General features: G+C 38.6%; 2 protein-coding genes across 2 annotated transcripts; both read left to right on the forward strand.

Moving 5' to 3' along the window:
• The first annotated feature begins 358 nt into the window (after positions 1-358).
• On the forward strand, positions 359-13631 carry ccdc61 (coiled-coil domain containing 61). The gene is made up of 13 exons (XM_056262932.1): positions 359-517; positions 1163-1338; positions 1426-1508; positions 2447-2607; positions 2687-2839; positions 3164-3365; positions 3489-3571; positions 3678-3901; positions 4011-4089; positions 4442-4648; positions 12843-12876; positions 12998-13064; positions 13145-13631. The coding sequence occupies exons 2-13, from the start codon at positions 1185-1187 to the stop codon at positions 13237-13239; spliced, it is 1542 nt and encodes a 513-aa protein (XP_056118907.1). The 5' UTR covers positions 359-517; positions 1163-1184; the 3' UTR covers positions 13240-13631.
• A 995-nt stretch (positions 13632-14626) lies between these two features.
• Positions 14627-26201, forward strand: itpkca (inositol-trisphosphate 3-kinase Ca). Its single transcript, XM_056262933.1, has 7 exons — positions 14627-15318; positions 18280-18379; positions 18705-18918; positions 23682-23886; positions 24006-24107; positions 24725-24796; positions 24891-26201. Exons 1-7 carry the CDS (start codon positions 14959-14961, stop codon positions 25095-25097), a joined length of 1260 nt encoding a protein of 419 aa, XP_056118908.1. The 5' UTR covers positions 14627-14958; the 3' UTR covers positions 25098-26201.
• Positions 26202-27126: the final 925 nt, after the last annotated feature.

Here is a 27126-nt window from a genome sequence, read left to right on the forward strand (position 1 = left end):
TGTCCATAAGATAAAGAAAAGTCAGATAAAACATTCTTACTCCAAAAAGACTGAACAAAAGGACAATCCCAAAGCTCCACAAAAGGAACAGGATGTCAATGTTATTTTTATTTATTTATTTTGTAATGTTTGACAGTTTTTAATGTTTTATAAACTATGCATATAAAATGTATTTTATGGGCGTCAAGAGTTATCCGAAGGCGTTGCCAAAATGAAACCTTTTCTTTTTGATTGACAGGCAGAACACCCAATAGAATATCAACTTTTCTACAAGTTGACCAATGTAAACAGTTGTGGGCGGGAGTTTTAAATTCCCGGTCATTGAGCCGCTGTTTTCAGTTGTTCGAGCTCTCAACTCACGAGTCAACGACCTGTTTTATGAACATGCGCTAGCTAAATTAGCATAGAAAAGATATTAATCTGCTTTCAGTTTTTTCCATTCATTTCATCGACGTTATAAATGTAGGTTTTTAATCGTATAGCTCGTCCCTGCTTAAAGCATTTCCACCAATAACGGGTATGTTGCTAATGTGCTAGTTGTGTGTGGACTAAGATGCATCTATCGTAACATGAACTTATGCACATTTATCATCCTCTGTAGTCGCATGTTCTCCTGTAGCCTCCAAATCATGACGTATGATGTCTTTATTATTCCTGCGATTGATTTTATAGTGTTATTATTGTGCGACTAGCCCTACGTTGGTAACGTTAACGTTAGTCTTTTGGCAAATCTTTAGGGTTAGCAAGTCCTCCGTCATTTTCAACTGACATGCTGAGTTGTTTATTAGTTTGCAACTTATGTTGCAAATTAATTCATGAATAAATGAGATTACAACCTCTATTTATCTAAGATACAAAGAAATTCAGTGAAGTGTAAAGATATAAGGGTGTCATTCATTGAAATGTTTCATGACCTAAATCCTGCCTGTCATGGCAGTGATGAAGTTGACATTTGTAATGGACAGGTCGGTGTGTATTTGACATTAACAGCACTAATATGAAGAATACTGACAACCTTAATGAAAACTGCATGGTTATAATGAACTTTTTCGTATAATAAGACTATCTATCTATATATCTATCTGTAACTGTAATCAAGAAATTCTGATCAGAGCATTATTATATTAGGAACTGCAATGACCATGTGCAATGATTCCTTTAGTTTCGGCTGTTAGTGGCACGCAATGGAGGTTGGCAGTGGCACAGTTGTGCAGGACGAAATGAAATTTCGGGGCGCTGAATTTGCTGTCAAGGTCGAGTTGGCGGAGCGGTTACTAATCGTAGAGATTTCAGATGTTGTTACAGCGGACCAGTGGAGAGGAGAGTTCGATCCTGCCTGTAAGTTAAGCTTTTAAAACTGACATTCGCTGTTTGGTTGCTTGAAATGTAGTTTTATATCATTATAATTTTTTCCCCTATAATTAGATATTGAGGATCTGACCCGGAAAACTGGGAATTTTAAACAGTTTCCAGTATTCTGTAGCATGCTTGAGTCTGCCGTCAACAAGGTGGGTCCATAAAAACAAAATCATATTTACTGTAATGGTGTCTTAATTCTTAATGCTTGTCGTGACAGTAAATGCACTAGGGCTGCACAATTTGGGGACCTCTCACCCGCTCATACATTTTTTTTTTTTTTTTTTTTTATTCTGGTGTGCTGTGCTTGTTTGTAGGGCTGCACTATTTGGCCCAAAAAAATTGTGATTATATATCAATATGAATAAAATAGTTATTACTATTTAGTAGTAGTAGTATTACTAAATAAAGAATACTAAACAAAATACAAAACATTAATAATGTAATATTTCACTCTAAAGCAAAAAAAAAAAAAAAAAGAATGAAGGTAATACAATTTCATTTTACAGTTTTACAACTGTCTGAATTTCTTCATCTTCCATTTACACAGAACACGTTTTTGATGTTAAAAACACGAGACGCATGTCAGTGTTGGGGGATGAAAAGTAGCACAATGAACCAGTTCTCCAAAAAAGCCATTCTGTGTGGCCCCTTAAGATTTTATTTAAAAAAAAAAGAAAAAAAAGCAGTAAGCAAACAGTTGGTTCTCATTACAAGTTTGGGAAGATGGTTGGTGTATGTTCCGTTCCCAAATGTGTTATAAGCCACTCAAAAGTAGACCAGATTTAGAGATGGCTTTGTGTGGAGCAGAATTTACTGTGAACTGAGCTGCTCTGAGACGCTGAAAACACCCGTTCATGAGCTGGTTGCGTGATGAACAGTGCTACTGTTCACTCTGAAACATGCTGCACAAAAATGTATGTAATTAAATCACAGCCTTTGCGATTTGATATCACATCATGCCACAGTTTCGGTTAGATTTCAATTAATGTGCCACCCTACTATGCACTTATTGAATTATTTGCAACAGAAAACAATGGCTATGAAATGACTAAAAATAAATCTAATTTGCTTTAATTCTCTTTTGCAGTCCAGTGAATCAGTGACCCTTGACCTCTTGACATATTCCGACCTTGAGCTTTTGCGGAACAGAAAGGCAGGTGTAGTTGGCCGACCTCGTGCTCAGCCGCAGTCTCCTGCTCTCAGTGCAAAACGATACCTCATCCTCATCTACACTGTGGAGTTTGACAGGTCTGTGTAGTTTAATTACTCAGTCTACTTTGATCACTTTTAAAACAGAGCAGTTTTCAATTTATTTCTTTTTGTTTAGGATACACTATCCTCTTCCACTTCCATATCTTGGCAAACCTGATCCTGCAGAGCTTCAGAAAGAGATAAGAGCCCTGAGGGCCGAGCTGAAAACACTGGGACTGAGAGGAGACCACAAAGTATCAGACCAGGAAACACGCAGGCTCCGTGCAGAGTCAGTTATTTATTTATGCATTATGTAAATAAAAACCCCTTGCACACCTGGGTAGTTGCGGGCAGGTGCACAGGACAAAGTCAGCACAATATAAAATAAAATTCCTGTACACTGTTGTAGCTTGTAAATCTTTTAGTTAAAGACCTCAAAGTGGTAGTTCAGTCATGACAACTCTCAGAGTGGATACATTTCAACCAGCATTTATTGGCATGAAATATACCAAAAAAAAGTATTTCAACATTTTTACCCACTAAGTGTAAAAACTGAATGTTGTGCTTACAAATCTTTTTCTCTCATGTTTTAATGTGGTTTATGTTTGATCAGGTTGGCTTTGGTGAGAGACGAAAAGGAGGCCTTGGCCAAGGCTTTGGATCGTCTCCAGATGGCAGGGGCCGGCTCTACTCCTGGGGCTCGTGGGTTCAGAGAGGCTGTGCACAGTCTGGAGGAGCAGCTGCTGAAGGAAAGGGCAAAAAGTCAACGGTCTGCAAGCAAGAGGAGCCAGGAACAGCGCCTCCTACTGGAACAGGTGCGTCTAATGAGATTATTGTTGTTGTATGCTAATGAAATAGACAAGCTGACAATATGATTGAAACACTCATGCAAAGTCATTAGCACCCACTTGTATATTCTAATTCATTCTCGTTGGTAGTTGGAGGAACTCAGGGCTTCCGAACGGTCTCTTCGGATACGTGTTAAAAGTTTGACAACTGAGTTGGCCTTGTTACGACGTGGGTAAGCTTAACCAATTGCCATCAATGCCCTTTTTATTGAATATATTTTATAATTATTTTATTTTTTGGGGCACATGTTAATCGTCTCATTCTTCCTATTTTGACAGTCGGGCGACTCCAGTCATGTCTGGTCGAAGTGGGCTCAGGTGTGATGGGGAGATTCATCGGTCTTTATCCAGAGAGCGCAGTTTGACCCGTGTAGGGTTAAGAGCGCGCTCAGGGTCGAGGGAGAGGATGGAGGACAGGGGTCGGAGGTCAGAGGAGAGAGTTAGGAGGGCAGACTCTTCAGGGGCTCGGAATAGTATCACAAGACCCTCACCATCTCCAACAGGTAAATGTGTGAAGATGGACACAATATCCCTATGGTCAAAGTCTAGAAACAAATGTAGAGGCCCTTATTAGGCCCAATTTGATTCAAGTCTTGTTTTCTTTCATGACAGGGTCGCGGGGGGCACGGTTTGACCCTACAGCCTACATCCAGGACCGACAACGGCGCCAAAAAGAGTCCGATCTGAAGAAGTAAGACCCTTTCGCCTTTTCATTTAAAAGTTTTTACTATCTTTTCTGCTGTTTTGTGTTTTGTTTTATTTGTCATCTTTTTCCCTACAAGCACTGCCCTTTCTGTGAGCAGGAATATGGTTTCCTTTAAAAGGTGTGAACCATAAACTCTTTTTGTCCCTTGCATGAATCCATTTTCTCAAATTGTTGATCCTCAGTCATGAATCTGGCACATCAATGCAAGAAAAAAAGTCTGTAGAATTTCATCAGAATCAGATCGGACTGATAAGAGAATGAAAGTTGAATTTTTTTGTATGCAACGTTCCGTTACCTACCTTTAAAGATATACATGAGGAGATTTTGTTTCCTACAGTCAGAGGAAGATTAGAAGGGACATGTTGGCTTCACCGTCTCTGATGGAAAGAGGGCGTTCACGCTCCAGAGAGCCCGTACCTCAGCTGATGCGAGCAGGAAGTGCTGGCAGGGGGAGGAGTGTGTCTGTGGAGAGCAGGAGGAGTCGGTGTTCTTCTGAAGGATCAGTAGCTGAGTTTGAAGAGCTTGCTAAGCCTCTAAATAGCAGGCAAGTCAATAACAAAGCACGTTGCTTATCCAAGTACATGTTGGCCAGGTTAAATGTGACGTCAGCGATCAGTTCAAACAAGGTGCAGAGAGGCCTACACTTTTATTTAATTTTTTTCCAGTTGGCCTATAATATTAGTCAAGATTTCTTGTATATTATCTTCAAAATATAATTTTACGTGACAATTTTTGTACCCTCTCTCTGAACCTTAGAATATACTGTACATTTTAAGTAAGGCTTTTTTGTGAAAAAATTAAATATTCAGCAAGGATGCATTAAGTTGATTAAAAGTGACAGTAAAAACTTGTACATTGTCACACATTTTTTTTTTTTTTTCTAATAAATGCTGTTTTCTACTCAGAATCTTGCAAAAAATGTATCACAGTTTCTACAAAAATATTAAGCTGCACTACTGTTTTCAACTGATAAAAAAAGATAAATGTTTCATGAGCAGCAAATTGGGATATTCAGGGTTTCCGCGCGGTAGTAAAAAGAATCTACCAAAATTAAGGCCCTTGAAAAGTAGTAAAAGGTAATAAATGCAATTTGACTTGGTAGTAAATTTTTCATCACCACCTCAATATGAGTTTCCATTTTTTTCCAAAAAAATAAGGCTGTCTATGACGTAAATGTGTCTTATTAGTGGAATATTAAACGCAATATAGTAACATTAGCTGTGGTGCGCGAGCAGTGGATTGAGCGCGCAGCGGCACAGACGCGCGAGCTGGTCGAGCTCGAGCACGAGCACATCCCTTCAAACAGACATCAGTGGAAAGTTTGTAGTTCATTCGGATGTCAATGGCAAAGAAGATTAAAACGAGTCATCTAGCTTATTATTTACGTTAACTGACGAGAGAAAGAGAGAGAGAGAGCGCGCGCGCGCACTTGTGTTGAACCGGAGTAAAGATAGTTTGCGGTTTGATTTTCAGTTTTCGTTTCGCTGTGGTCCCGCAGTGCGGTGTCGTGGACATGCAAATAATATCTCATGTCGTTATTCATGATTTGTGAATTTGTGTAACGGTGTTTCTCCGGGTCAAAAACCTTTTTTTTTTTTTTTTTTTTTTTTTTTTTTTAATTGGGTATAGCTCCAAAAGTCGGTCACTTAGGAGTCTGAACCCAGTGTCACCTTGACATGCTCGATTTGTGAATTTTTTCACAGCAAAGCTCTTATCTGTAAAACGTTCGCTAAGTCCGGTAGACAGGAATGTTGAAAATAGCCGTTGTTCATGTTTAAACAATGGATATTAACAATTTATAATAAACACACACACTGCTGGATTACAAAAACACTTGTTTTAGATTGAACCTGATTTGTGAAAACTTTCACAGATCAGTTTGGGTCAGTTAACCCTTCCCTGAGTGGTTAACTTGGTCATTCTGATTTGTGAAACCTTTCAGAGGTCAGTTTGGGTCAGTTAACCCCTCCCTGAGTGGTTAACTAGGTCATTCTGATTTGTGAAAACTTTCACAGATCAGTTTGGGTCAGTTAACCCTTCCCTGAGTGGTTAACTAGGTCATTCTGATTTGTGAAAACTTTCACAGATCAGTCTGGGTCAGTTAACCCCTCCCTGAGTGGTTAACTAGGTCATTCTGATTTGTGAAAACTTTCACAGATCAGTTTGGGTCAGTTAACCCTTCCCTGAGTGGTTAACTAGGTCATTCTGATTTGTGAAACCTTTCAGAGGTCAGTTTGGGTCAGTTAACCCCTCCCTGAGTGGTTAACTAGGTCATTCTGATTTGTGAAAACTTTCACAGATCAGTTTGGGTCAGTTAACCCTTCCCTGAGTGGTTAACTAGGTCATTCTGATTTGTGAAAACTTTCACAGATCAGTCTGGGTCAGTTAACCCCTCCCTGAGTGGTTAACTAGGTCATTCTGATTTGTGAAAACTTTCACAGATAGGTTTGGGTCAGTTAACCCTTCCCTGAGTGGTTAACTAGGTCATTCTGATTTGTGAAACCTTTCACAGATCAGTTTGGGTCAGTTAACCCCTCCCTGAGTGGTTAACTAGGTCATTCTGATTTGTGAAAACTTTCACAGATAGGTTTGAGTCAGTTAACCCTTCCCTGGTTGGTTAACTAGGTCATTCTGATTTGTGAAAACTTTCACAGATCAGTTTGGGTCAGTTAACCCTTCCCTGAGTGGTTAACTAGGTCATTCCGATTTGTGAAACCTTTCAGAGGTCAGTTTGGGTCAGTTAACCCTTCCCTGAGTGGTTAACTATGTCATTCTGATTTGTGAAAACTTTCACAGATAGGTTTGGGTCAGTTAACCCTTCCCTGAGTGGTTAACTAGGTCATTCTGATTTGTGAAACCTTTCAGAGGTCAGTTTGGGTCAGTTAACCCCTCCCTGAGTGGTTAACTAGTTCATTCTGATTTGTGAAAACTTTCACAGATCAGTCTGGGTCAGTTAACCCCTCCCTGAGTGGTTAACTAGGTCATTCTGATTTGTGAAACCTTTCACAGATCAGTTTGGGTCAGTTAACCCTTCCCTGAGTGGTTAAATAGGTCATTCTGATTTGTGAAACCTTTCACAGATCAGTTTGGGTCAGTTAACCCTTCCCTGAGTGGTTAACTAGGTCATTCCGATTTGTGAAACCCTTCACAGATCAGTTTGGGTCAGTCAACCCTTCCCTGAGTGGTTAAATAGGTCATTCTGATTTGTGAAACCTTTCACAGATCAGTTTGGGTCAGTTAACCCTTCCCTGAGTGGTTAACTAGGTCATTCTGATTTGTGAAAACTTTCACAGATAGGTTTGAGTCAGTTAACCCTTCCCTGGTTGGTTAACTAGGTCATTCTGATTTGTGAAAACTTTCACAGATCAGTTTGGGTCAGTTAACCCTTCCCTGAGTGGTTAACTAGGTCATTCCGATTTGTGAAACCTTTCAGAGGTCAGTTTGGGTCAGTTAACCCTTCCCTGAGTGGTTAACTATGTCATTCTGATTTGTGAAAGCTTTCACAGATAGGTTTGGGTCAGTTAACCCTTCCCTGAGTGGTTAACTAGGTCATTCTGATTTGTGAAAACTTTCACAGATCAGTTTGGGTCAGTTAACCCTTCCCTGAGTGGTTAACTAGGTCATTCTGATTTGTGAAAACTTTCACAGATCAGTCTGGGTCAGTTAACCCCTCCCTGAGTGGTTAACTAGGTCATTCTGATTTGTGAAAACTTTCACAGTTCAGTTTGGGTCAGTTAACCCTTCCCTGAGTGGTTAACTAGGTCATTCTGATTTGTGAAACCTTTCAGAGGTCAGTTTGGGTCAGATAACCTTTCCCTGGTTGGCTAACTAGGTCATTCTGATTTGTTGAAACTTTCACAGATCAGTGTGGGTCAGTTAACCCTTCCCTGAGTGGTTAACTAGGTCATTCTGATTTGTGAAACCTTTCAGAGGTCAGTTTGGGTCAGTTAACCCCTCCCTGAGTGGTTAACTAGGTCATTCTGATTTGTGAAAACTTTCACAGATCAGTTTGGGTCAGTTAACCCCTCCCTGAGTGGTTAACTAGGTCATTCTGATTTGTGAAAACTTTCACAGATCAGTTTGGGTCAGTTAACCCCTCCCTGAGTGGTTAACTAGGTCATTCTGATTTGTGAAAACTTTCACAGATCAGTCTGTGTCAGTTAACCCTTCCCTGAGTGGTCATTCTGATTTGTGAAAAGTTTCACAGATCAGTTTGGGTCAGTTAACCCTTCCTGAGTGGTTAACTAGGTCATTTTCATTTGTGAAACCTTTCAGAGGTCAGTTTGGGTCAGTTAACCCCTCCCTGAGTGGTTAACTAGGTCATTCTGATTTGTGAAAACTTTCACAGATCAGTCTGGGTCAGTTAACCCCTCCCTGAGTGGTTAACTAGGTCACCTATTTAACCACTCAGGGAAGGGTTAACTGACCCAAACTGATCTGTGAAAGTTTTCACAAACCAGAATGAACTAGTTAACCACTCAGGGAGGGGTTAACTGACCCAAACTGATCTGTGAAAGTTTTCACAAATCAGAATGAACTAGTTAACCACTCAGGGAGGGGTTAACTGACCCAGACTGATCTGTGAAAGTTTTCACAAATCAGAATGACCTAGTTAACCACTCAGGGAAGGGTTAACTGACCCAGACTGATCTGTGAAAGTTTTCACAAATCAGAATGACCTAGTTAACCACTCAGGGAAGGGTTAACTGACCCAAACTGATCTGTGAAAGTTTTCACAAATCAGAATGAACTAGTTAACCACTCAGGGAGGGGTTAACTGACCTCTGAAAGGTTTCACAAATCAGAATGAACTAGTTAACCAACCAGGGAAGGGTTAACTGACTCAAACCTATCTGTGAAAGTTTTCACAAATCAGAATGACCTAGTTACCCACTCAGGGAAGGGTTAACTGACCCAAACTGATCTGTGAAAGGTTTCACAAATCAGAATGACCTAGTTAACCACTCAGGGAAGGGTTAACTGACCCAAACTGATCTGTGAAAGTTTTCACAAATCAGAATGACCTAGTTAACCACTCAGGGAAGGGTTAACTGACCCAAACTGATCTGTGAAAGGTTTCACAAATCAGAATGACCTAGTTAACCACTCAGGGAAGGGTTAACTGACCCAAACTGATCTGTGAAAGTTTTCACAAATCAGAATGACCTAGTTAACCAACCAGGGAAGGGTTAACTGACCCAAACCTATCTGTGAAAGTTTTCACAAATCAGAATGACCTAGTTAACCACTCAGGGAAGGGTTAACTGACCCAAACTGATCTGTGAAAGTTTTCACAAATCAGAATGAACTAGTTAACCATTCAGGGAGGGGTTAACTGACCCAAACTGACCTCTGAAAGGTTTCACAAATCAGAATGAACTAGTTAACCACTCAGGGAGGGGTTAACTGACCCAAACTGACCTCTGAAAGGTTTCACAAATCAGAATGACCTATTTAACCACTCAGGGAAGGGTTAACTGACCCAAACTGATCTGTGAAGGGTTTCACAAATCAGAATGAACTAGTTAACCACTCAGGGAGGGGTTAACTGACCCAAACTGACCTCTGAAAGGTTTCACAAATCAGAATGAACTAGTTAACCACTCAGGGAGGGGTTAACTGACCCAAACTGACCTCTGAAAGGTTTCACAAATCAGAATGACCTAGTTAACCACTCAGGGAAGGGTTAACTGACCCAAACTGACCTCTGAAAGGTTTCACAAATCAGAATGACCTAGTTAACCACTCAGGGAAGGGTTAACTGACCCAAACTGATCTGTGAAAGGTTTCACAAATCAGAATGACCTAGTTAACCACTCAGGGAAGGGTTAACTGACCCAAACGGATCTGTGAAACTTTTCACAAATCAGAATGACCTAGTTAACCAACCAGGGAAGGGTTAACTGACTCAAACCTATCTGTGAAAGGTTTCACAAATCAGAATGACCTAGTTAACCACTCAGGGAAGGGTTAACTGACCCAAACTGATCTGTGAAAGGTTTCACAAATCAGAATGACCTATTTAACCACTCAGGGAAGGGTTAACTGACCCAAACTGATCTGTGAAAGGTTTCACAAATCAGAATGACGTATTTAACCACTCAGGGAAGGGTTAACTGACCCAAACTGATCTGTGAAGGGTTTCACAAATCAGAATGACCTAGTTAACCACTCAGGGAAGGGTTAACTGACCCAAACTGATCTGTGAAAGGTTTCACAAATCAGAATGACCTAGTTAACCACTCAGGGAGGGGTTAACTGACCCAAACTGACCTCTGAAAGGTTTCACAAATCAGGTTCAATCTAAAACAAGTGTTTTTGTAATCCAGCAGTGTGTGTGTTTATTATAAATTGTTAATATCCATTGTTTAAACATGAACAACGCCTATTTTCAACATTCCTGTCTACCGGACTTAGCGAACGTTTTACAGATAAGAGCTTTGCTGTGAAAAAATTCACAAATCGAGCATGTCAAGGTGACACTGGGTTCAGACTCCTAAGTGACCGACTTTTGGAGCTATACCCAATTTAAAAAAAAAAAAAAAAAGGTTTTTGACCCGGAGAAATACCGTTACACAAATTCACAAATCATGAATAACGACATGAGATATTATTTGCATGTCCACGACACCGCACTGCGGGACCACAGCGAAACGAAAACTGAAAATCAAACCGCAAACTATCTTTACTCCGGTTTCTGACCGAATGCTCCTGATCGTTCACTCAGCACGTGTTATTTGAATGAAAACTAAATCGTATATGTAAGTAAAGTAAGACATGACCTGTTACCTGATTTATGTATAACAAATGGTTCCCTACATTATTACTGGACGTGTGCAGGTCAAGAAGTTCCATGAACGCAAACATCCAAAGCGCGCGCTCCGCAAACCATCGCCTCAGCGCGCGAATACTGAAAATTGTCTTTCACATCACGTCACAAAATTATGTAAAAACGCCCGTCTTGGCGAGTATCCTAGTAAACAAAGTTGGTTATATCTCATGTGAACGTAGCCATGTTCAAATGTGCGTTCGGTCTTAAAGGGGCAGCACTTTAATATACTTGCTACTGTGTTTTAATGTTAATCAAACAAAGGACAAATAAATTACTCACTGCTCTTGACTAAATGGTCTACCCTTTTCAACTTTACAAAAATATCCATCTAGATTTAAATTTATACAATAATGAATATGCAATTTTTTTACATTTGATTAATGTATTCAAATGTACCAATCTACCCGAAAAACTCTAAAAACACTGTTTATTTCATTTGTAGCTTTTCTTTGTTCTATTGTATTTATTTGTCCTATTTGTAATTCGATTATTTTTTCTTATTTTGTTACTGACTGCTTACTTTTATTGGGCTGGTAGTTTTTGTTGTAGTATCAAAATTGGATTAAATAACTGGTATTTCACTGGTGTCAAAACATTTGTACCACTGACCCAATCTCAGCACTGAGCCCTGCTGGAGCAGCTCTAAATATGTGCTATGCTATTAAATGCAAGATAAAATATGATAGAGTAATAGAATGAACAGTGACAGAAACAGAAGCATGCTTTTTAGAAGGATTAATTAAGCATGAAAATATCTAAAGGAAATATATATTTGATGAACAAATTAAGCCAACTAATATGATTTATATTCTTTTGGTTTATCTATCTACTAATACATTTAAAAATTACAAATGCAGTGAAAATTCAGGCATCGGTTACGGTATCGATATCGGCGAGTACCACAAATGAAAGTATTGGTATCGGTCTCGTTCTGCAAAAAGTGGTATCGGTGCATCCCTAATTGAAAATATTTAACGGGTGAGGGTGAGGGGGGAGCAGCTCCCTATTTTGTTGTTTTGCGATGCTAGCAGCACTACACAGATCATGGCAAATCATGCCAACTTAAGGTTAGCTGTCGTCGCACCATCTCAGCAGCAAACCAGTGCAATATTTGAAGCACATTTAGAGATGTGATGAAATAAATTGCTGTTTTGGGATAGTAATTTCACTGCTTAAGTCTGCGTGTGTGAGAATGTGTGTTTGTGGGTAAGTGTGTGTGATGTGACACACTTTTATTATAATTTTTTTTTTAATGTTTATTGTTGTTAAGTGTCATTTGTTTTTAAGAAGTGCCAAGGTTTTTCTTCACCTTATTAGGCCTAAGGGCTAACGTTATGGTGAGGATAACTCGAGGGCTAGGGTTAAGATAAGGACAACTGAAACTCAACTCAACACTAATATTGTCATTGTCAATTATGTTTTTTTTTGTAATGATCACAATTAAACATTAGTGTACCTAATATGTATGATGTGTGTGACAGTGTCACACTTATACCTTATAGTAAGTAGTAAGTGGTGCTTTGCATACCCCTCCCACACCCCCCAAAAAAGGGCTGCTGATTGATGTCGTGTTGGTAGTAAAACATATTCTGGAGGTAGTAAAAAAGGTAGTAAAAGGTAGTAAATTCATCTCTATGATTCCTGCATAAACCCTGATATTAGAATGATTTCTGAAGATCATGTGACACTGAAGACTGAAGTAATGAGGATGCTGAACAAATAAAATCAAATTTTTAAATGTATAATATTTCTCAATATTACTGTTTTTATGTAGTTTTTAATCAAATAAAGCGTAAGTTTCCTTTAAAAAAAATCATAATGTATGATCAAAATGAATGTGTCATGTATAATGTCTGATATTATTGCTATTATTTTTTTTCTTTTTTCTTTTTCTTTTTTTTTGCAGAGGAAGGAAACTGGTGTATAATGGTCCAGCTGTGGTGAGTAACAATGTGAAATGTTTGTGTAAGATTTTGTAAAGATTAGGCCTCTAATTGCTGATTTTTTTTATAATTCTAATTGCTGTTTTTTTTTTGCATTGCATTGCATTGCTCCATCTAGTCCAGAGGAAGACACATAAACAAAAAACCAATGTGTAGCACCCCTGCACAAAGGATGAGAGCGGCAGGTACCATATCATTTCCCCTTTCTTTATGTATATGCATCTATAGCCAATACATGTAAGCCATTTATATTTCTCCAACTCAGACACTTCTATTGACACGGGTGCTGACTTGTCGGAGATTGACGCTCGACTCCAAGCCCTGCAGGACTACATGCGGGACCTTGACACAGGACACTAATTAATCCCAGTGGATTCAGATGTCAATCTAGGTATTTTGCACAAAGACTGAGACTGAAAAACTTGGACAATCATTTCTTTGAAACTGTTTATTTTTTAATCCCTAATGTAGCTTTTGGGCTTGACTCAAAATGCAGTTATACTGGCTTTGTCAAGGGGGTTCTTGTGACTGTTGCCATATCAGACTTGTCCAAAAGTATGACCTCAGGATATACTGTTTTTTAAAACACATTCCTGTGTACATTTGATGAATTAGTGCTTGTTGACCATTGTTGTTTTTATATGATTAGTGTGTATGTTTTTATGTCTGTTTTAGATACTTTCACATTTTGTTTTTGTGAGATTCTGACAAACAAAGCTTTTTATATATAAAATGATTTTGCAGTTTGTCTATTCTTGAGAGACACTCTGGAATTATATCTTACACAATAGAGCACAACAGAATGCGATATCCATTTTATTTATATTACATATATATTTATTAAGTTATTGTTCCCATAACTAATGCATGGCATGGCGCTATCAACACCAAGGTTATAGGTTTGATTTCCAGGAAACACATATAGTGATAAAATGTATCTTAAGGGTGCGTTGCTTTAGATAAGCATCTGCCAAATGCATAAATGTAAAGATGTACATGCAGCAGATATTTTGTCTTTTGGCCTCTAACATGTTTGCTTTAATTGTGGCCATTTCTCCCAAAGTCATATTTTTAATGTGATTCCATCAAAATCTTGTATGTAGAATAACAAAAACATTAAATTTGTTTTTAGGTGTGATCACGAGGCCAGAATTTTTAAACATTTCTTGATATAATAAAATGGCATGGTTGTCTACTCTACAGATTAACATCTGCTATGATGTACAGTCAATTTAAGCAGGTATAAAAGCTGTCATGAATATAGGCACAGCTAAACTAAGTATTTAGGGGCATTGTGCTTCAGTCTGACTCAAATTAGTTGTTAGTTCAGCCAGGAATAAAACTTGCATTCTCACAAATGCAGAGAGTAGAACTTGAGTGTTCAGTATGTCAAGATCGTCATTGAATAACGACCTGCATTTCGGTCTGTTCTTCACACAGTTTACTCCAGAACACTGGACAACTGATGAGTTTTGCGTCCTTTTTGAGGCTTGACAAGTTGATTTGAGTGAACTGTCCCTTTAAGTACTTTATTCTACTGTAAACGTGTCTTCTTTAAAAACATATTGTTCAAATGTGTTAAATGCCTTTTAATTGATTTTGACCAGAAACAAACTGTTTCATCCTGTACTGTGGACGTTAGCTACCGCAGGTTAGGTGGCGCTGTAAATCTGATATAAGGGATTTTTTTGTGGCTCTGTTGCTTTAAAGAAAAGAGGGCGGGGCAAAGCAGTTCAGTCTGTTAAAGCGACGATTTGAGCATGAGCAAATAATACTTTGACACTGTCGCTGAAATACGCATTAACGTTGTTTGTACGTTAATACTTGTGTGTTCTTTAAATTTTTCAGGTAATTATTATTAAAATTAATTTCCAGAGGCTAAAAGGATGTGATCACAGACACTTAACGTTGATAGTAGGCCAATATTGCTTTTATTGTGCAGCTGCGCGACGCGTCACACGCATATAAAAGGTGCGGCAGTGCCCGTCAGCGCGAGCCGGTTACGCGTTGGGTTTGGCCCTAATAATCTGGATAAAGCCATCAACAACCTCAATGATCTTGTAGATCAGAAGCAGCGTGATGACTAAAACACCCGATACCCCGGCACCCTGCGTGGTTATGGGTGACGTCCACCACAGCCACCCAGAGGAGCCCATGGAGCAGCTCTCTAGACGCGCTCGTGTTGCTGTTCCTGAGCTGGTTGTAACCTGCGAGTGTGACCAGAGCCCCCGCGGACCCTGCTCAGGCTCACATCAGCCCGACGAGGAGTCCATCTGCTCGGATAGCGGACTCAGCGGCTCTCCCGCCTCGTCCCTGGCGCTGAGGAAGCTGTCCAACTCTTCCTCCACCGGCCTCTCGCCAGCTTCGTCTTTTGAGGAATGCGAAGAGGATTTAATGGGTTACAGTGATTATAATCAGTCTCCAGGTGAACCGCTCACGGTAAGAATCCGTTTGAACTTTTTTCATTATGTATTGGAACTTATTTCTTTGATAGTCACTGCTATCCCAATACACAAAATATTCCAATGTTACTGACAAAACTGGCAGATGTGTGAAGTATAAGTACTTAATTACTAATACTATGCTTGTGTATTGTTTTGGCAATTTGTACTTTACTAGAGTTCTGTTTACTCTTTACAAGGGGACAAAATACTTTTTACTTCACTACAATTTCATGTACATTATGCCATCAGGACTTAAATGTTTCCTCACTGATTAAAAAAAAAAAAAAAAGTATTTTTCTTTATCCAAATGTGACTAACAAAACTATCAATCATGTCCACAAATTTAACTTTCCTTTTATTTAAACAGCCTCTGGACTTTATTTGAGAGTAAATACTACTGATAAAAAAAAAAAAGTATTTTTCTTTATCCAAATGTGACTAACAAAACTATCAATCATGTCCACAAATTTAACTTTCCTTTTATTTAAACAGCCTCTGGACTTTATTTGAGAGTAAATACTACTGATAGGGCAGTATTTATTTTTTTGTAGAATAATTTTCCCTCTGTCAGTGAGAGAATAGTGATTTTTGACCGGTTTCTCTACAAAGTTTTTGCATCAAAAATACAAACATAAGAAAATCGTATCTGTTTCTTGTCAAAAGTCAATTAAAAAAGCTTAGCAAGGTGTTTACCTTTGTACAATACTTGCAACTAGATACTATACTGTACTTCTCTGCTATCATGATACAACTGCAAAAGTTTCCAATTTTTTTTTTATTACTTTAAGTGATATTTTATCAAACTATAGTTGTCATGGTAACTTTTTAAGTGCAGATGCATTGAATGCCAAGTGTGCACACTGCATGCTGCAGATCAAAATATGCAGTTGTTGAGTAATTCTCATGATGACTGATTAACATTATGGGCTTCGGGTCATGAGATCATGGTTGTAAATGGAGGAAAAAATTCCATGTCTATTACTTTTTTTTTGGTAAAGAGGTCCATTTGAGTAGGACAAATGTCTCTTAAGAAGGTATTTGTGTGACGGTAAAGCAGCCACCATCATTATAATCACATGATAACAATAAATCAAATGTAAACTCAGTGATATGTTAAGTCAACAAGGATTAGGCCTATTCATCATTGAAACCATAAAGGTGTTTGAATATAATCTGCATTGTTCTGTTGTAGGAGCTGTTCTGTCTCCAATCATTTTGATGATGATATTGAATGGGATTTGTTTTTATGGATCATGAGGGGGGGAAGTGGCCCATTGAGAAACTCACAATAGTGAGTCAATGCTCTATTGAAACTGAACTTATAAGGTCAACAAATGATGCACCTCCAGCTCTGTATGGTGGGCCTCTCTTGCTTTGTTCTGGAGAAAGTCATTCTCGTCTGACTGGTTTTCCACTAGCCGTGAGTGAGTGTTTGAGCTTGGAGAGCAGAGAGAACTGTACAGGTTAATTGGCTTCATTCAGAAGGCTGACGCTTGGAGGATAGTTACACACGATAGAAAGATTTTCACATTGCCTTCAGTCGTTACAGCGGTATAGGGTCTTGTATAGAGTAGGATAAAAAAGGTTGATGGCACATCAGCTCAAAGGAATCGTGTAGACGGTTTTCTGACAACATCAAAACGGCGGAGAGGAAGGAATCAACAGATCAAGTCGGTCAGGAAGAAGTGTGGGTGAGCAGCAGAACTAAATACTTAAGAGTCAATGATGTGACGCACACTTTTATTTTTATTGTGTCCAGATCTTTTATTTATTAAAAAAAAAACATCAAATATCATTTCACACACATGCATTGACTTGAATACACCTCTTGTATGATGGGCATGTTTTTAATGTCTGCTTTAAAATTAATTTTATATTCATTCATATATTTTTTGGTGGTGAAGTCAGAGTGATGCTACTGTTCTGGAATCATGATTAAAAAAAACTATTGAAAATTATTGAAAAGTTAGCCATAATCCTTTATTTTTATTTCTAGCATTTTTTTTTAAATCAAAACTGCTACACTGCTTATTAATATTTGGAAAACAAATTGTCTGCCACATTAAAATTGAGTGATCAACATGCAGGAAAAAAAAAAACATTAAGAAACTTATTGACACTTTTAAGCAAGGGAATGCTTAAAAAAAACTAACTAAAAGTAACTAAAAAAAGTAAATAACTAAAATTTTATAAATTAAGATATATTTTAACAAATAAAATGAATTTAAATAAAGATAAAATAAATAATACATCTAACAGTATTATATAGAAAAAATACATTATATTAACATTTGATCCATGGCATCTAACAAATTAAAAACTTCAGATGTTTTTTTTTGACAAGCAATGTTACTTTAGGTTTTGAAATGTCATGTGCTGTGAATCCACAAAAACTTAATGGCATTTATGAAATATTAATTCATGATATTAAAAAAATGTTTTTTTTTTTTTACCTTAAAACCTTTTTTAAATTTAATCACTGACATTCACTCGCATGTATTCAAGTTGTAAAGAAAATTTGCTATTCTTGTTGGCACAGTCCACACTGGCTCCTCCATTTTATCTGGCAGCATAACAAGTGCCGTCTGTAAATGTTTTATGAACATCCTTCTAAGATTAGCTATTTCTTAATCACAGCCTCTTGGTATTGCTTGATGACTTTGTTTAGTTCGAGATTGTCGTCAATGATTTGCCACATGGGGAAAAACTCGACCTATGGTTAATGGAGGAGATTGAGTTGCACGTTGGAGTCTGAGGTCGACTGAATGCACTCAGTGCCCCAGAGCGGCTTGCTATGTAAGAAAAAGAGAACAGAAGGCAAGACGAGAAAAGCCTCTACCAACAAATGACCCTTGTACAGAATTGCCATTGCGTACTGCTCAGTCAAAGTCGTAGGGTGTTAACTGACATGTCAGTCTCATTTATGTTTTTTTCAATCATATCTCTTCATTCAAAGGCTGATCTGTGGAAGAAGTCAAAGAATATGGTGAACTGGTCTCCCACTCCAGTGGCGGTGAAAAAGCGCTCTCCTTGGGTACAGGTGGTCGGCCATGCAGGTTTGCTTGTTCATCTGTTTATAAGAGTGTGTGTGTGTGTGTGTGTGTGTATTCTCAATCAAGAGACTTCAGCTATCAAAGTAAATAAATAAATATATTGATGATTAAAGTCTGTTGATTGAATTTAAATTATTCATTTCCTGAAATTACATTTGGATCACCTGATAGCATTTATATATAACTTTCATGTTTGAGCCTTAATATTTATTATTGTTTTATGGTCATGTGAATTTGCATATACCGTAAAGCTAATGATTTTTTTTATTGCTGTGTTTGGTGATTCCCTTTTTGTCTGACGTCTGCATGGTTTTGTTTGTTTCTCCAGGAAACTTTCAGATGGGCAGTGATGGAAGGCTGCTGAAGAAGTTCTGCGAGTGCGAGCAGCAGTGTTTTCTGCAGCTCATGAGCGACTCGCTGCAGCCCTTCGTTCCTGCATACTACGGCGTGACCCAGCGTGACGAGCAGGATTACAACCTCATGGACGACCTGCTTGCTGACTTTGACTCTCCCTGCATCATGGACTGCAAAATGGGAAGCCGGTGAGGATGTTGTGCTTTGTAAATTCTGCACTTATCATATTTTCTTTAAATGGATGATTTATGGGTAGATTCCACAATAATGGACTGGCACACACAAAAAAAATAATGTCATGGCTTTACGGATGACTACATGAAAACACCATTAGGAAATTAAGTGACGCACCGAAATTATTTTTCATTTATTTATTTATTTTTTAATCGAAACTGAAATTAATGTTTTAATCTGGACAACAACTGAATCCGAAAATGAAGTTTGGGTAATTAAAGGTATAGTTCACCCAAAAATTTTTACTCACCCTCATGTAGTTCCAAGTCTTTCGTTCATCTCTGGAACACAAATGCAGATCTCTGTAATGAATTCTGAGACCTTTCTGTCCCTCCATTGACAGCTACACAACTACCACTTTGACGCTTCAAAAAGTTCATAAAGAGATTGTAAAACTAATCCATATGGTTAGTCCAAATTTTCTAACAAGACATGATTAATATGATGAAAATTATAATTTTAGTCTTTTATTTACATATAAACCTTGATCAGCGAACATAAACAGAAGATCAACCGAACCTTTTGCTGAATCTCAAACGTACTGCGTAACACGAGAATGAACCTCATTGGTTCTTGCTGAAGTTTAAACGTGCTGCGTAACACGAGAATGAACCTCATTGGTTCTTGCTGAAGCTTAAACGTGCTGCGTAACACGAGAATGAACCTCATTGGTTCTTGCTGAAGCTTAAACGTGCTGCGTAACACGAGAATGAACCTCATTGGTTCTTGCTGAAGCTTAAACGTGCTGCGCAACACGAGAATGATCCTCATTGGTTCTTGCAGGAGCTCAAACGTGCTGCGTAACACGAGAATGAACCTCATTGGTTCTTGCTGAAGCTTAAACGTGCTGCGTAACACGAGAATGAACCTCATTGGTTCTTGCTGAAGCTTAAACGTGCTGCGTAACACGAGAATGAACCTCATTGGTTCTTGCAGGAGCTCAAACGTGCTGCGTAACACGAGAATGAACTTCATTGGTTCTTGCTGAAGCTTAAACGTGCTGCGTAACACGAGAATGAACCTCATTGGTTCTTGCAGAAGCTCAAACGTGCTGTGTAACACGAGAATGAACCTCATTGGTTCTTGCAGAAGCTCAAACGTGCTGCGTAACACGAGAATGAACCTCATTGGTTCTTGCAGGAGCTCAAACGTGCTGCGTAACACGAGAATGAACCTCATTGGTTCTTGCTGAAGCTTAAACGTGCTGCGTAACACGAGAATGAACTTCATTGGTTCTTGCAGAAGCTTAAACGTGCTGCGTAACACGAGAATGAACCTCATTGGTTCTTGCTGAAGCTTAAACGTGCTGCGTAACACGAGAATGAACCTCATTGGTTCTTGCTGAAGCTTAAACGTGCTGCGTAACACGAGAATGAACCTCATTGGTTCTTGCAGGAGCTCAAACGTGCTGCGTAACACGAGAATGAACCTCATTGGTTCTTGCTGAAGCTTAAACGTGCTGCGTAACACGAGAATGAACTTCATTGGTTCTTGCAGGAGCTTAAACGTGCTGCGTAACACGAGAATGAACCTCATTGGTTCTTGCAGGAGCTCAAACGTGCTGCGTAACACGAGAATGAACCTCATTGGTTCTTGCTGAAGCTTAAACGTGCTGCGTAACACGAGAATGAACTTCATTGGTTCTTGCAGAAGCTTAAACGTGCTGCGTAACACGAGAATGAACCTCATTGGTTCTTGCTGAAGCTTAAACGTGCTGCGTAACACGAGAATGAACCTCATTGGTTCTTGCAGGAGCTCAAACGTGCTGCGTAACACGAGAATGAACCTCATTGGTTCTTGCTGAAGCTTAAACGTGCTGCGTAACACGAGAATGAACTTCATTGGTTCTTGCAGGAGCTTAAACGTGCTGCGTAACACGAGAATGAACCTCATTGGTTCTTGCTGAAGCTTAAACGTGCTGCGTAACACGAGAATGAACCTCATTGGTTCTTGCTGAAGCTTAAACGTGCTGCGTAACACGAGAATGAACCTCATTGGTTCTTGCTGAAGCTTAAACGTGCTGCGTAACACGAGAATGAACTTCATTGGTTCTTGCAGGAGCTTAAACGTGCTGCGTAACACGAGAATGAACCTCATTGGTTCTTGCTGAAGCTTAAACGTGCTGCGTAACACGAGAATGAACTTCATTGGTTCTTGCTGAAGCTTAAACGTGCTGCGTAACACGAGAATGAACCTCATTGGTTCTTGCTGAAGCTTAAACGTGCTGCGTAACACGAGAATGAACCTCATTGGTTCTTGCTGAAGCTTAAACGTGCTGCGTAACACGAGAATGAACCTCATTGGTTCTTGCAGAAGCTTAAACGTGCTGCGCAACACGAGAATGAACCTCATTGGTTCTTGCTGAAGCTTAAACGTGCTGCGTAACACGAGAATGAACCTCATTGGTTCTTGCTGAAGCTTAAACGTGCTGCGTAACACGAGAATGAACCTCATTGGTTCTTGCAGAAGCTCAAACGTGCTGCGTAACACGAGAATGAACCTCATTGGTTCTTGCTGAAGCTTAAACGTGCTGCGTAACACGAGAATGAACCTCATTGGTTCTTGCTGAAGCTTAAACGTGCTGCGTAACACGAGAATGAACCTCATTGGTTCTTGCTGAAGCTCAAACGTGCTGCGCAACACGAGAATGAACCTCATTGGTTCTTGCTGAAGCTTAAACGTGCTGCGTAACACGAGAATGAACCTCATTGGTTCTTGCTGAAGCTTAAACGTGCTGCGTAACACGAGAATGAACCTCATTGGTTCTTGCAGGAGCTTAAACGTGCTGCGTAACACGAGAATGAACCTCATTGGTTCTTGCAGGAGCTTAAACGTGCTGCGTAACACGAGAATGAACCTCATTGGTTCTTGCAGGAGCTTAAACGTGCTGCGTAACACGATAATGAACCTCATTGGTTCTTGCAGGAGCTCAAACGTGCTGTGTAACACGAGAATTAACTTCATTGGTTCTTGCTGAAGCTTAAACGTGCTGCGTAACACGAGAATGAACCTCATTGGTTCTCGCACGTCATGCGAACATGCTTGAGCTTCCTTTTACCACAACTGATGTGTGAGGTGATGACTGTTTTTGTGTGAATAAAAGCCTAAATTCAATCTGTTCATCATTTAAATCGATCATGTCTCTTCAAAATATCTTAATTTGTGTTCCAAAGATGAACAAAAACCTTACAGGTTTGGAGCGACATGAGGGTAAGTAAATGATGACAGAATTTTCATTTTTGGATGAACGAACCCTTTAAACACTTTATTCTCTTCAAGCAGTCGTGTTTTTAGGTGATAAATTAAACCCGGCATGGTAAATTTCTTCATTAACAAGCTGCGTCTTGATATTTCAGCCAAACAAAATTGTCCATATTGCTACTCTAGCATCATTTTTGGTCACTGTGAAGTGTCCACACTGCTGACACGTTTACCATGTTTAGCTTATCCACATTGTGTTCATGAAATAAATACTGACACAGTAAAAATGCATCATCGGAAAAGCACTAATTAAACGTCACTATTCCGGTAAATGATTGCGGCTCTCCAAAACGGTTTTGTTCAAAATCGAAAATGCATGCTTTTTTTTTGCTGTTTCTGCTAAAGATCACTAGAAATTAAGGATTATTATTATTATTATTATTATTATTTTTTGTTCATCCAAACTTAAATTAGTTACAAGTACTAATTATTATACAAATAGAAAACAAAGTGGGATCTACAGTTTTGCTTTTGGGTGTCTAGTTTATTGTGTTAACTTATCAGTATCTGCTGATTATTGTATATTTAATTGTTCAACACTCACTCAATCTATAAAGTCTGCATGAACTGAAAATTCACACTATCCCTTTTTCGAATGCATTTTAGATGTTATTGTGAACAATTCATCTGTGCATTTGTTTAATTTAAAAAAAATGTTTTGACCTTGTAGGGTTTAAACAAACTAACTCCTAACTGGACCTAGTGAAAATAACAGACTTCTTAATCATTTAGTCCACTTAAACCTGCCTCTGCAAGCTCACGTTCATCTGCCTCCACTTTTGAGTGCCACTGTCACATCACAAAATCTAATCAACAACTGATGGATGGAACCCCCACTCAACTTTTTTATTTCTCTGATAATCTGTTACACTCAGATGTACGTCATAATTACATTGTTAAATGGAATCTTTAACAACAGGAATATTGTTTTATTTCATACTATATTTTATAGTGTTGTGATGTCTAAATACAAATTAATTACTATTTGATATTTACAAGGGGCCTTGTATTGTTTATCGGCCACAACATGAGAATAATTTGCAGCTTATCGATATCAGACAGAATTTAAAAATCAGTGTATCTCCACTCATATCAAGTGCTTTTAACATCAACCCTGGTATCTTTTTAAACACTATTTCTTGGCAAACTGATCAATTTGTGCACCTGACTCTCAGTATTTGTATTGCTGTCAGGCAATTTTTTTTTTTTTTACTAGTGCTTCCCACTTAAGCTGACAATTATATAGGGGCTTGTTCATGGGTGTGCCAGCTGAAGCCAAGACTACAACACAGTAGACAGTGGTGTCCAAACAATAGAGGAGGAAATATGATCACTGGTTGTCAGCATCTCTGAGAACTGGCATAATCCTGTTAGGGCAGTTCTCAAATACAAATCACAATGTTTCCATGCTAAATAATTATTCCTGTGCTGATGTTGACTGTATACATGCTTTTAGGACTTACCTGGAGGAAGAGTTGGAGAAGGCCCGGGAGTGTCCTCAGCCTCGCAAAGACATGTATGAAAAAATGATAGCTGTGGAACCGAACGCCCCCACTGCGGATGAGCGGGCCAGGCAAGCAGTACTCAAAACCAGATACATGCAGTGGAGAGAAACCCTCAGCTCAACGGCTACGCTGGGCTTTCGCATCGAGGGCATCAAGGTAGATATGATTCAGGACCCCTCTGAATTTATGTTTGGAAATGCTTAGTTTTTCTTGAGATGGCTTAGTTTTGTTTTAGTCTTCAGTATATTGTCTTGACCAAGTTGATCTGTCTTCAGAAATCGGATGGCACTTGTAACACTAACTTCAAGAGAACAAAGTACAAAGATGAGGTGATCCAAACCCTGGAGGACTTTGTGGACAACAACATGCTAATTTTGGTATGAATTTGTCAATTTGTGTGCGATATATATCAAATATTTACAATATATTCAATACTATGTAGCAATTCATCAGGATCTGTCAATAATGTATTTTTAATTGTTCTTTCTCATTTTCTGCTTTTTACATTTGCCATCATCTAATGATTACTTAAAGTTAATTTGTTAGAACACGAATACATTTAACAATGTTATTAAAATATTATTTTCATACTTTACTTTTCATTTAGACTAATATCAGTATATTAATTTGAGATGTATGTATAATATATATATACGTGCGCCGTGCGTGTATAAACTATTATTTGTTAATTGTAATTATGAAGGTAAACAATTTTTCTTTTGAATAACATGCACAGATTTTTTTCATGTTAAAACTATTTTGGTAAAAATATAAGCAGGTAAATGTAATTATTATATTTGTGCATATAAATTAATTATTGTAGTATTTTATTCTATTTTACTTTTTGCTTTTAAACGTTTCAGATCTAGTTTTTATTAATAATTGCTGTATGGTTAAAATAATGGTTCCTCTGCCTGTGCGTCTTTTAACCAATAATCCATTTGAAAAAAACTATTATGTAAACAAGTTCATTGTTAGGCTCTTCTGTTCTCAGAGAAGCTACCAACAACGGTTGAAGGAACTACGAGGCGTGCTGGAAAAATCTGATTTCTTCAAAGCACATGAGGTGAGATGCATCTTCATTTGGTGGTTCTTCATTCTACACTGCTGATGTAAAATACAGGCTCTAATACGGACGTTTTTGCTATGTTTGCCTGTAGGTGGTGGGCAGCTCCTTATTATTTGTCCATGACCTCACTGGCAAGGCTGGAATCTGGATGATAGACTTTGGAAAGACTGTGCCCTTGCCGCCCCCTCTCACCCTGGACCATCGCAGCCCGTGGGTGGAGGGCAACAGAGAGGACGGGTACCTCTGGGGCCTGGACAATTTTATTGACATTCTGACCAACATACTTCCAGAGAAATGAGGGGCATTGTGGATCTTCAGAATTGTCATTTTCTGCACAGACAGTCTAATTCCACTCTGTTTTGTCTACGTGGAGAATAGGTGAAGGTTGGAGAGAATGAAATGATGGAATGGACTGACTGGCCTCAATATTTAATACAAGTCCTACTGATGAACATCTAAGCCTGTGAATTTATCTGCTGAAGTTGTAAGCCCCTCGCTATTTAGTCGTTTTCACTACTTTGGAACCGCTGTATGTATTTTGACACTGTAAATAGAGTTTTATTTAAGCAGTTTGCCCTGAAGGGTTGGTGAGTAAAAGATTAGCTTCGTTTTAGGAACATTAACCTTGCAAATGAAAATCATTACAGTAATGTTGTTTTGGCAGGTGTGTGAAGATCCATAAAACAGGAGTGCTTTTGATTACTAATCAACCACCATAGTATGTTTGTGGTAGTTGCCAGATATTTTCCCTTCGTTTTATTTTATATCTGTGACCAAATGGCTCTATTTTGGGTTGGGGATGAACTGAATTTAAGTGCACACTACTAACAATTCGATAAACTGAAGCTAAATCGAATCGCAGAACAACAAAGACCTCTTATGCATCGTTGCATAGCTCCCAAAGTAATGAAAACATGTGGAAAAAGTGTTTTGTATTTCTTTGTCTTGATCAAGCACCATTTTAATTCACATCAAGCACGGTGAGTTAAGCTAATCTTATGCCTCACATTCCTATGTTGTGTGTTATTTGCATGCACACATGAGCTACAAAAGGGGAATACAGTACGTCATTCTTTAAGCAACTAAATTGCCCATGTTAATATATCAAATAGACTGCCAATTCGACTTGAGAATGGTGTCTGGGATATTTGAGCCAGTACTCCTTATGCACAAAATCACTGTTTGCACTTAATTTGATCTCACCTTATTGAGATTTTGTACTGTATAATAAGTACACGACTTGTGGTCGTTTATGTTGGGAGCTTTGTTAACTTGGCTGTATCGGTTTTGCAGTTCTGTGTTCTGGGTTGCTGTGATAACTACAGAATCTTTTTTTTTTTCATGCCGGGTAATTTTGTAAAGGTTTTTGAATGTCAGAACAATAAACATGAACATGATTTGATTTATTTACTTTTTCTCATCTTTCAAAACCATACAAAAGCTTTGATCAGATGACTCGTATTGGTGCGCCTATGCACACACGCAATAATTCATTTTAGTTAGAATTGTTTTTATGTTGCTTGTCTGGTTATTTTATTACCTTTAGGCTTTTATAGATGTTTGACTCCGCTGTGAAATGATCCAATGGACTCCCAACCCTCCACAAATTGTCAAGTTAATGCTTTCTTTTAGAGACCTGCTCTATTCCTATGCTAAGAATGTTACGTGCCACCCTTTCAAATAGATGTTTACCTTGGCTGTTGTAGGTAGAGGACTTTTGGCAATCGTGGAGCAGAAACCATAGATGGAGGTGAATTACTGTAACTAGAGATGCAGCATAGGACATTGCCCTCATGCTTTCTGGGTCTGCAGCAGCAATTATGCAATCCATACAGTGCATCCGGAAAGTATTCACAGCGCTACACTTTTGTGTGCAAACATGTTACAGTTACAGCCTTATTCCAAAATGGATTAAATTAGTTATTTTCCTCAAAATTCTACAAACAATACCCCCATAATGACAACGTGAAAAGTTGAAATCTTTGCAAATTTATTAAAAATAAAAAATGAAAAGAAATCACGTTCATAAGTATTCACAGCCTTTGCTCAATTCTTTGCTGAAGCACCTTTGGCACCAATTACAGCCTCAAGTCTTTTTGAGTATGATGCTACAAGCTTGGCACACCTATTTTTGGTCTGTTTCTCCCATTTTCTTTGCAGAACCTCTCAAGCTCCATCAGGTTGGATGGGGAGCGTCGAAGCACAGCCATTTTCAGATCTCTCCAAAGATGTCCAATTCTGGGCACTGGCTGGGCCCACTCAAGGCCATTCACAGTTGTCCCGTAGCCACTCCTTTGTTTTCTTGGCTGTGTGCTTAGGGTCGTTGT

The sequence above is a fragment of the Rhinichthys klamathensis genome, unplaced genomic scaffold, assembly GCF_029890125.1.
Source record: "Rhinichthys klamathensis goyatoka isolate OS25496 unplaced genomic scaffold, OSU_Roscu_1.1 h1tg000197l_1, whole genome shotgun sequence".
Lineage (NCBI taxonomy): Eukaryota > Metazoa > Chordata > Actinopteri > Cypriniformes > Leuciscidae > Rhinichthys > Rhinichthys klamathensis.

Coding starts and splice junctions, on each gene's coding strand:
- ccdc61 (XM_056262932.1), top strand. CDS start 1,185: ATGGAGGTTGGCAGTGGCACAGTTGTGCAGGACGAAATGAAATTTCGG. Junction 1,339..1,425: donor AGGAGAGTTCGATCCTGCCT/GTAAGTTAAGCT, acceptor CCCTATAATTAG/ATATTGAGGATCTGACCCGG. Junction 3,572..3,677: donor TTGGCCTTGTTACGACGTGG/GTAAGCTTAACC, acceptor CTATTTTGACAG/TCGGGCGACTCCAGTCATGT.
- itpkca (XM_056262933.1), top strand. CDS start 14,959: ATGACTAAAACACCCGATACCCCGGCACCCTGCGTGGTTATGGGTGAC. Junction 18,380..18,704: donor ACAGGTGGTCGGCCATGCAG/GTTTGCTTGTTC, acceptor TTGTTTCTCCAG/GAAACTTTCAGATGGGCAGT. Junction 24,797..24,890: donor ATTTCTTCAAAGCACATGAG/GTGAGATGCATC, acceptor GTTTGCCTGTAG/GTGGTGGGCAGCTCCTTATT.